Below are 10,998 nucleotides of genomic sequence, written 5' to 3'. Positions count from 1 at the left end.
GTGATTGATGATGAATGTGGATTGATGTAGGCTATTAAAATAAAGGTTATGCTAACTTTGCTTCAATTTTTGTGTGTTTTGTTTGATTTGAAATTGTGCAGGAATGGCACCCTTTTTGAAGATAAAGAAGACTGGTTCTGGTGAGGGATCTTCCTCACAAGCTGGCAGGTTTGATCGGACGAAGTTTCTAGGTCCGGAGCAAGAGGCGAGATACCATGAGCTTGAAAGCCGAGTTGTGTGGAGTGAACGCACGGTGGTTCCTATTGACCACGGTCTTTTCCAAAGGGCGTGGACTGCTTTGTCTGAAACATTCTGGGACAAGCTGTTCGCTCCACCAAAATTCTATCAGGTGGAGATTGTCAAAGAATTCTACGCAAACGCCTTGCCTCCGAGCGGTTGGTCAGGTACTGAAGCTTACCCGTTTAAAACATGGGTGAGAGGTAAGGCCATTGATTTTAGCAAAGAGGCTATTTTTGATTTTCTGGATAACCCTCTTGCTTTGGTAGAAGAATGCCAGTACCATCCCAGGTTGAATAGAGGAAACTGGGACGTGGAGAGTATTAGGGAGAGGATTTGCAGGACTGGTTTCACCTATACTCTGACTAAAGCTGGGCTGCCAAAGACTTTTACTCGTAGTCAGTTGACGGAGGAGGCTCAGTTGGTGACTTCGGTGGTCCTTTACAACATTAGGCCACGGAGTCACACTTCCTCCCTCACCATTGATACGGCAGGTTTGGTTCAGGGTATTTTGAATGGTGATAACATTGATGTGTCCAGGATTGTGGCGAACGAGCTGAAAAGAGTCGCCCTGAATGGGACTCTTCATGGAGATGGGGTGAAATGTAGGTTGATTTTTCCCGGTTTAATAATGGGTTTGTGCAGGAAGGCTGATGTCCGGTTTCCACCTGGTGGTAGGATTCCCATGGATGGTGTTATAGATAATATTTTTGCTAACAGGTACTGTTTGCCTGGAGGTCGTCCTTTTGGTGTTGCTGCTGGTGCATCTGACCTTCCCGATGCTTCTCAAGCTGTTCCGGTTGCTGCTGCACCGCCTGCTGGTCCATAGTATGGTGATGCAAGTGATTGGAACTATCAGATGCATATGGCGCATCAGAGAGCGTTTATGTTTTTGCAGGATTCTATCCGGCAGCTTTCTCTGCAGCAGCCTGTTGGTTCCAGGGATGATTTATCTGCCTATGCTTCATGGCCTGAGGGCAGGCCAGATCCTGAGGAGGGGATGGAGCAGGATGATCCGGAGACTTCCGATGAGGAGTAGACTTTATTTTTTATTGCTTTATGTTTTATTGTTTTTAGTTTTATGTTAGAACAGTTTTTAGTTGTCTTTGTTTTTAATTTTGTTCCATCCTGGTGGATGAGGTACTTTGAAAGGCTAAGTTTACGCCTTTGGATAATTAACACCGTTTGGTGTGGTTTTTATTTTATATAAGTTCAGTTTATTTTATTTTTGCATTTATTTATTTTTAAGTAGTTTATTTTAGTTTAGTGTTTATATTTTAGAAATAATGGTTTGATAAGTTGTCGTGATGATTAATTAGCTGGAACACAAATTTTTGTTGCCACGATGAATTTGGATGATGCAACACAATTTGAGTGGTGATGATATAAGTTGAAAACTGTACGCGCAAGGTACATCCTTTATTGTTTTATTTATCAAGTACCTTTGATTGTGATGCTTTTAATTGTACAAATTAGGTGTCATTAATTTCTGTGGATAAAATTAGTTCAATTGTGAATCACTTTAGCCTAGCTGTAGTTGTGAGGAGACTTTCCACTGTGTATATATATAAATTGTGCTGGATACCAGCAATGTGCGTTTTAACTCGTTTTTATTATGATTAATCTTGCATTGTTATTAAATTGTGTTAAGCATGAAAGTGATCAAGGCGTTTTGTTCTGCACTATGAGAAAAACTTCCAATCCAAATGTAACCTACCCGGTGAGTGTGTGAGTATTTGCTAACCACTTTGAGCCGTTTTCCAAGATTCTTATCGGTTAAGCTTATGTTGTATATAGATCTCTATACCGATTTTTGATAGAATCTTGATGACTTTCTTTTCTTTCTACCTTGAACTGTTGCCATTTGATATGGTAAGGATTGATTCCTTTTTGCCTTAGAATAGGGAGCATTCTTAGTGATGTCTTGGTAATATACAAGTTGGGGAGAATGAAATAAAGGTGTACATTGGTGAGGATAAATCAAAAGATAGTGCTCAAGGGGTATATATTTATGTTTATAATAAAGAAAAGACCAAGAGTAGAAAAAAATATATATATAAAAAAAAAAGGAAAAAGAAAGAAAAAAAATTTGTGACCCTTGAGCAAGTAATGAATAATGTGGTAAACTTGGTTGTTTAGGTTGTGATAATTGAATTTGAATGCTCTCTTAGGTTTTGACACTTTCGATTCAATGGCCGTGAGATATGAGACACTTCCTTGTTAACCAAGCCAAGCTACAACCCGAAAGTCCTTAGTGATTCATGCTTATATACTTTTTATATGTCTTGTGCTTAGATGAGTTTATAATTAATTCGGTATGTTTGCGTCATTGTCTGGTGAGTGTTAGGATCCTCCATTTTTGTTCTCTCAGTAGAGAAATACGTAGGTGTGATTCATTCTTGAACTTCTTTTGCTTTGTGGAATTTCTGACATAGAATTTGTATATAGGATTAGCATTGTTATCATGGTACTTTGATGAAAACTGGTAAGGATTGATCTTTGTGTACTTTTGGAATTTGAACCATTCCATTGTTCTTGTTTCTACCTTGTTGTTTCATTTGTGATATTTTGTGTTCCCGGTAATTTATCATTGTTTTGTTTGAGGACAAACAAGAGTTTAAGTTGGGGAGAGTTGTTAGGTGCCAAAATGTGTTTATATTTAGTATAATTAATGGCACCTTTCGACCGTTTTTATCGGATATTCGTACAATTCCCTGAAGTTTTAGATAATTATTTATAGTTTATAATATTAAGCTTTCATTTTATGTTAATATGTGTTTTAGTTATGATTTTGTAGGTTTTAGCCAATTTTGGGGAAGTTTGGAGCTTGTTTTGAGCTTTGCAAGAGAGTGTCTGGCAGAAGTAAGCGCGCGTCGCGCGGAGATGTGGGCGCGTCGCGCCCTGGGCAAGATATTTTGGAGCTTCAAAGCAGAGAGTTGCGCGCGTCACGCGCATGGGCGGTTTAAATTTCTTAAGTGTATTGGCGCGAAGCGCGTTGGAGGGCGCGACGCGCCCTGGACAGAAAATGATTTTACTATATAAAGAGTAACTCTGATTTTTGGAGTGTGGACAATTATTCTTAAGAGCTCATAAACCCTAATCACTGTAGCAAACTAAGAATTGAAGATTGGAAGCCTTGATCGTCGATTAATCGCCTTTGATGCTTGTTGATCTTCATCCTTTACTTCTTGAGCAAGCTACCATTCTCATGGATAGCTAAATCTCTTTTGTATCAAGATAAGATGTAATCTTCCTAGCTTTTTGTATGTGTTCTTGTGAATATATTATGTATGAACAAGTAATGATCAATATAGATGGTTTAGTTTGTTTATTAAAGCTTTTTCTTTGGTATAAGTGTTTGAGACATCAATATTTGTATCTAGATCTAACTTTATCATCTATCAAACTATAAATTGCAGACATGGATTTAGCGTTTGATGTTTACTTAGTATCGGTTTTAAAACGTTATTTGTATTGTTTAAAGGATGGAGAAATCGTCGGTTAAACAATACGGTAAATCTAACTATATCATTGCGGACACGGATGATATAGGCGTCGATACGTAATTATGTTGATCGTTACCATGTTCATATACGTATATTTATAAGGAGACATACAAATTTAGGTCGATGAAATCGAATCTTGATACATTTTCTTTAACTTAGAACTTTCATTAATTTACTCTTTGCTACTAAAAGAATTGAATGATCTTTTGCAAACCTAAAACTAAAGTAACATTAACTCAAGACAAAATAGGCAATAGAACGGCGGTGATATCGCAATAATCTCTGTGGATACGATAATAACGAAAAGTACACCACAATACTCTTTCAACAGTAGGCTACCCACGATCTCCTAGAACATAGGAGCGTCATGATTGAAAAAATCTGCACACAAGGTTCTGAAGATACGTTTGGGAAAAAACATCGTAATGATTATGACGTCATTGGAACCAAAAGGTTTAGTGTCGAAACGAATCATCAAAAAATGTCTTTTTCTTCGGTACATCGAAAAATGACATTTTTGGAGAGCAATTTGTTAGTTGAAATTTTCGACAGCATGTTATTAATAATGGAAAAAAATATTTTTTAAAGATATTATGAGTTTTTCGACAAAACGGTATGCTTGCTGAAAGCCTGTCGAAGTCATTCATTATTAAAGGAAGTGTTGGACATGGACTTAGAAATATTTGCTAATTAGTTTTGTAGTTGGTTCGACGAAGAAGAGGAGCATTCGACAGGGAAGTTGAGTTTGAAAGAAGATGTAACTGCCTTTCGTCCTTATCCATTTTATTAGAAGACGCGTGGGGCTTCTGGGCGAAAGAAAATCATGTCGAGCGAAACGTGACATGTTCTAAGCGAAAGACCTTTGAAAGCGGTTATGTTCGATTTTGTGTGTGTGTGTGTGTGTGTATATATATATATATATATATATATATATATATTTATATATATATATATATATATATATATATATATATATTTATATATATATATATATATATATATATATATATATATATATATATATATATATATATATATATATATATATATATATATATATATATATATATATAGGGAGCATATCAAGTGAGAGCATTTTAAAATGAGAGATGAGAGGAATAAATATCAACCATTGGATTCATCAAGAGAGAGAAGGTTAATGCATTAATATATATATATATATATATATATATATATATATATATATATATATATATATATATATATATATATATATATATATATATATATATATATGAGTCTTAGCCTTAGACTAAAGTGTGTTCATTCACTTAAAACTCAAAGTATATGTGTATTGAGAAAGGAGTCTTCCGAGAAATTTACATACTTACAATTTACTTTCAATTACCTTTACATTCTTAAATCTCACTTAACTTGTCATTTCCAAAATTTGCAATTTACTTTCAATTGCCTTTACTTTGTTTTCTTAACAAGTTTACAATATTGCTATAAAGAATTACTTAGATCAAAACAAACATTTTAATAAGAATATGAACACAGTCGAAGTGTTCTTCATTTTCAAGAACAAAGCTTAAAATAAAAAATACATGTCTTAGGATCAATCTAGTCGATCTTTTGAGTAACCAAAAACTTTTGTTTTTGGAAGACTAACATTTTTTTAACAAATTTTCAATTTAAACACTACATCAGTTGGAAAAGGGAATGAAAACTGTTTATCTTAGACATTGAAGATTTCTTAAACATTACCACCCCTATCGAAGATTGAAAAAGAATGTCAAGAGTATAAAATTGTCCCAAAGACCTTAACTGAATTGAATAACATTACCGATCATTTCCAATTCTAAACCAATCATATATAATAAATACAAAAATTAAAGATTTATAATATTAATCCATAAATAAAACATATTTCATCCTCTATAAAATAAACATATTTAATTTTAAAATTTAAAGTTTAATTTTACTTCTTCTTGATCTTTAGTACCACTTCAATATAATAAACTGTATACAAAATAAATAAATTCTATTTCTATATAAATTTTATTATATTGAAGTTTAATTTTAAATAATAAATAAATAGTTTTGTTTTTTCTTTCTCGAAAGGGGTATAATAAATCAGTCCACATTGAACGCCACCGCATTGGTATGTTTCTCCTGTTTATTATATTTGTTTATAGTTCGTCATTTAACTCATGAGATCCCATGTAAACAAACAGAGTATACTATTGTTGAATTTCATCTGCCGCACTTCTTTGAATTGGAATGCTCCTATCATAAAAGTCTGACAACTTTTTCAACAAATTCACACATGGAGCAGCGGAGTAAATTCAGGTCAGCATACAAGGCAGAGTGCCTATAAATACAAAGCTATCCAATGCTCATAAATCACACACACCAACATACATACATACTATCTTCTTCTCAAACTCCTCTTTACAACTTCAAATCAATAAGCATTATGGGTATTTTCACATATGAGAATGATACCACTTCTACCGTCGCACCTGCTAAGTTATTCAAAGCTGTGGTTCATGATGCTGATGTCATCGTTCCAAAGGTTGTTGATTCAATCAAGAATGTTGAAATCGTTGAAGGAAATGGTGGTCCTGGCACTGTCAAGAAGATCACTTTCGTTGAAGGAGGACAAACCTTGTATGTGTTGCATAAAATTGAAGGTATTGATGATGAAAAGTTTGAATATAATTACAGTATAGTTGGAGGAGTCGGTATATCGGACATAGTTGACAAGATATCATTTGAGGCAAAATTGTTTGAAGGTCCAAATGGAGGATCTGTTGGAAAGATGATTGTTAAATATCACACCAAAGGAGATGCTAAGCCCATTGAAAAGGAAGTTGAGGAAGGTAAGGCTAAGAGTGATGCTCTTTTCAAAGCCATTGAAGGTTACGTTTTGGCAAATCCTAATTACAACTGATGATGCAATACAAACACCACTGTCCTTCCTTTCTAGCTTTGTTGTTGTCATCTTAATACAAGTTAGCTTTCAATGTAATAATGTGTTCTGCTGTCTTGTTTGTTACTTTTGCTTTTGAACTTTGAGGTTTGGTACTTTGTAATTTGTATCTCACTTTATCAATAATCAACAACTTAATAGTTATTTTGGGACAAGTGAATTCTATGATAGCATATGAAAAGATTGGATGAGTTTGAATCTAGTTGAAAATAGTAACATCCTCATTTCTCATTATTAGGTTCATAAGTTTGGTGTAGAAACTTCGTTGTATAACAGTATGGTTAATTTGGATAAACTCCTACTGTGCAATTGAATTTTGAATTTTCCTTGTGAATATTAATCTTATATATGGAGTCTAATTAAGCAATATTTTTCATATAGGGACAATATATGCATTAAAGTCCAATGGTTCAGTTCTGATCATGGACAATATATGCCAATTTCTATTCTTGATTACTGTCAAGTTGGCTGCCTGATATATATCACAATACAAGATATCGCTGTTCTCTTTCAATGACACATGAATGAATACTCCAAACGGATTTTTTCGGTAAATATTACTGGCAGTGGAAATCACAATAAGGAAGCTGCTTCGTTCTCCAAATTATACACACACTTGTCTGAACTTCTTGGACTGCACTATCATTTACTACTGATAAATGTTGTTGAAGCAGGGATCGACAAAGTCGAGCATTACGCGTAGGTGCATCAGGCTTTAAGACTAAGGTTAATTATATTGCGGAGTATGGAGGACTTGAAGGCTACGAGAATCCATGATTGTATTTAGGTTAATTTATGTTGTAATTTATTTTGGATAAGGCGAGCTGTTGTCTTTACCTTGTGTAACTCCTTTAAAGTTCAAGGCGAATAAAGAGCGTCGATCCTTTCTCCTGTTTGGGCAGGAGGTGTTAAGAGTCCCACATCGGACAATATATGGCCTGAACATGTCCTTATAAGTGGGGGCAATCCTCACCCTACAAGCCAGTTTTGTAGGGTTGAGTTAGGCCTAACCACATTTCTTAACATGGTATCAGAGCCTCGTTTAAGATCCGGTGGGCCACCTTCTATGGTTTCCGCTATCGGGCCACCCACCATTTATTTCCACGCTCCAGTTGTCTAGTTCTGAGCGTGAGGGGGTGTGTTAAGAGTCCCACATCGGACAATATATGGCCTGAACATGTCCTTATAAGTGGGGGCAGTCCTCACCCTACAAGCCGCCGGTTTTGTAGGGTTGAGTTAGGCCTCCTCAGTACCTCCAATCTCATTACGCCAAGATCCATCCTTAGGGATAAGAATGGTTGTTGAAAAGAGCCTATGTATCATTGAAGATGTCGAACTCTCCATAAAATACCAATACACACTATGGTCGAAAGATACCAAGATGTCTTACCAGAAAACAAAAGTAGGAATCAAAGAGGATAAAATTGATTCATCTCATCCGAGAAAGAATCTTACACCAAGTTCGACAACCTATTATAAAATTACTACTAATTGATTGAGTTCTCTTAATTTGTATTTTCGGTACAAAGACCGAACAAAGACTTACTCTCCAACAAAAGCAAGCCCGAAATTGCAGAGTTCTGCCAAAATCAATCATGTTCAATAAAACCAAATGGCGCTCTGAACTTCGGTCATGCAAATAAAAGCCTCTGACGCTTTTTGACGTCAACGCCAAGCGGCGCTCTGAACGTCTGTCATGTTCAGTAAAACTTATGACCCTTATTGACGTCAACGCCAAGTGGCGCTCGGAACGTCACTCATGACCCATTGCCCCCGACTTTTTAAAAATACCAAGTTAGCATACCTCTAACCCAACCGGCGAAGTCAAAGTACCTCTGGTCAGGTCAATATAATATACTCCCTCCATTCCTTATTTTAAGCAAAATTTCACTTTTTAGATATATTGAATAATTAATGTATTAGGACTATATATAGTTTAGATACATTAATTATTCAATGTATCTAAGAAGTGAAATTTTATTTATAGTAAGGAATGGTGGGAGTACTTAGGACCTTCAAAAATGCATCATGATATGTGCGCCTAATCAGATTCAGTACGGTCCGATTAGGACAATCGGTGGTCAGTTGAAAATTATTATCCTACTTATATTTCGGTCATGATTTATGAACCCGGCTTGAATAGCCTGAGGGCTGACCGGATCTTATTTAATCAGAGTATTGTGAGGGATGCCGACAATAGAGCCCAAATTATCATAATACTCGAACCAACATGATTTATGCCTTAGCAAATTAAAATCGTTAGGGGCTTATCAGCCATATGCTATATCCGGTTGAGGGGACAAATTGAGTAAAGAAAACAAAATTCATCGGGGATATGACACTATCATGAGAATAGGGTGATCAAAAACCTCATCAGGGTTTTTTAATATTGTACCCATAATATTACAAAAACGCATCCTCGTAGGATGCATAACGACAAAGCGATAGCGGATCAATGTTCCGACAAGAACGACCTCTGACTTTAAACACGAAAAGATTCTCTAGCATTGGACCTTAGTTCACCGGGATCGTGTAAAGAATGAAGCAAGATCTACTCAGAATGTTTCAACATGTGAATGTCTAAATCTTTCAAAATTTAATTACTACTGATGTACGAAAAACCTACACGGGGTTTTACAAATCTAAGAACAAGGCCAGGCATACCTCATCATTTTATCAATCATTTCCAATTATAAACCAAACATATAAAATAAATACAAAAAATAAAAAATTTATAATGATTAAAACTTATTCCATCTTCTATAGAAAAACATATTTAACTTTAATATTTAAAGTATAATTTTCGTCTCTCAATCTTTACTACCATTTTAATATAATAAAGTTTATACAAAATAAATAAATTTTAAACTTTAATATATTAAAATTTAATTTAAAATATAAAATAAATAAATAGATAGTGCTTTTTTCTTTCCTGAAAGGAGTAAAATAAATCAGTCCACATTGGTATGTTTCTCCTGTTTATTATATTTGTTTCTAGTTCGTCATTTAACTCATGAGATTGGATGTAAACAAACAGTATACTATTGTTGAATTTGATCCGTCGAACTTCTTTGAATTGGAATGCTCCTATCATAAAAGTCTGACAACTTTTTCAACAAATTCACACATGGAGCAGCGGGATAAATTCAGGTCGGCATACAAGGCTGAGTGCCTATAAATACAAACCTTTCCTATGCTCATCATACACACCAACATACATACATACTTACTTACTATCTTCTTCTTCTTCTCAAACTCTTCTTTACAACTTCATATCAATAAGCATTATGGGTGTTTTCACATATGAGAATGATACCACTTCTACCGTGGCACCACCTAAGTTATTCAAAGCTGTGGTTCATGATGCTGATGTCATCGTTCCTAAGGTTGTTGATTCTATCAAGACTGTTGAAATCGTTGAAGGAAATGGTGGCCCTGGAACCGTCAAGAAGATCACTTTCGTTGACGGAGGACAAACCTTGTATGTGTTGCACAAAATTGAAGCTATTGATGATGCAAAGTTTGAATATAATTACAGTATAGTTGGAGGATTCGGTATATCAGACATAGTTGAAAAGATATCATTTGAGGCCAAATTGATTGAAGGTCCAAATGAAGGATCCGTTGGAAAGGTGACGGTTAAATATCACACCAAAGGAGATGCTAAGCCCATTGAAAAGGAGGTTGAGGAAGGCAAAGCTAAGAGTGATGCTCTTTTCAAAGCCATTGAAGGTTACGTTTTGGCAAATCCTAATTACAACTGAGACTATCATTACTGTCCTTTTCTAGCTTTGTTGTTGTCTCCTTAATACAAGTTATCTTTTAATGTACTAATAAAGTGTTTGTTCTTTTTGGTTTTGAAGTTTGAGGTTTGGTATAATTGTATTTCACTTTATCAGTAATCTAGAACTTAATGCAAAATGAAAGCATATCCTATATAATACTTTTGTTGTTGAATTTAGTAGCTTTGAAAAGTTTATAATGTAAAAAAAGTCATATATAATTAAATTATTAAATATTTAAATTTTTTGGCAGCATGTAGACGGTTTCTTTGTAATCCCCGCGTTCTGAATTTTGTTTTGAAGCTCAGAGCTTGATTTCATATTCAAACGCTTAAAACTTCCCCTCCCACAAACAAAACAAAAAAAGCAACAAATCCATGAATGGCGAATCACGATAATTACACACAAACCAAAAAGCCACAAATCCATGAATGGCGAATCACGATAATTACACACAAACCAAAAAGCCACAAATCCATGAATGGCGAATCACGATAATTTCACACACGACGTTTTC

The 10,998-nt window shown here is 34.9% G+C and overlaps 2 protein-coding genes across 2 annotated transcripts; both read left to right on the top strand.

The window, feature by feature from the left end:
• The first annotated feature begins 6,101 nt into the window (after positions 1-6,101).
• Positions 6,102-6,854, top strand: LOC131634185 (ABA-responsive protein ABR18-like). The gene has a single exon (XM_058904841.1). The coding sequence runs from the start codon at positions 6,184-6,186 to the stop codon at positions 6,658-6,660; it is 477 nt and encodes a 158-aa protein (XP_058760824.1). The 5' UTR covers positions 6,102-6,183; the 3' UTR covers positions 6,661-6,854.
• A 3,039-nt stretch (positions 6,855-9,893) lies between these two features.
• Positions 9,894-10,663, top strand: LOC131634191 (ABA-responsive protein ABR18-like). The gene has a single exon (XM_058904847.1). The coding sequence runs from the start codon at positions 9,987-9,989 to the stop codon at positions 10,461-10,463; it is 477 nt and encodes a 158-aa protein (XP_058760830.1). The 5' UTR covers positions 9,894-9,986; the 3' UTR covers positions 10,464-10,663.
• Positions 10,664-10,998: the final 335 nt, after the last annotated feature.

This window comes from Vicia villosa, unplaced genomic scaffold (genome assembly GCF_029867415.1).
Source record: "Vicia villosa cultivar HV-30 ecotype Madison, WI unplaced genomic scaffold, Vvil1.0 ctg.001248F_1_1_3, whole genome shotgun sequence".
In the NCBI taxonomy this organism is placed as follows: domain Eukaryota; kingdom Viridiplantae; phylum Streptophyta; class Magnoliopsida; order Fabales; family Fabaceae; genus Vicia; species Vicia villosa.
This window is presented reverse-complemented; position numbering and strand designations above follow the sequence as displayed.

Bases quoted from the DNA above. Each gene is read 5' to 3' on its own strand.
- LOC131634185 (XM_058904841.1), top strand. From the start codon at position 6,184: ATGGGTATTTTCACATATGAGAATGATACCACTTCTACCGTCGCACCT.
- LOC131634191 (XM_058904847.1), top strand. From the start codon at position 9,987: ATGGGTGTTTTCACATATGAGAATGATACCACTTCTACCGTGGCACCA.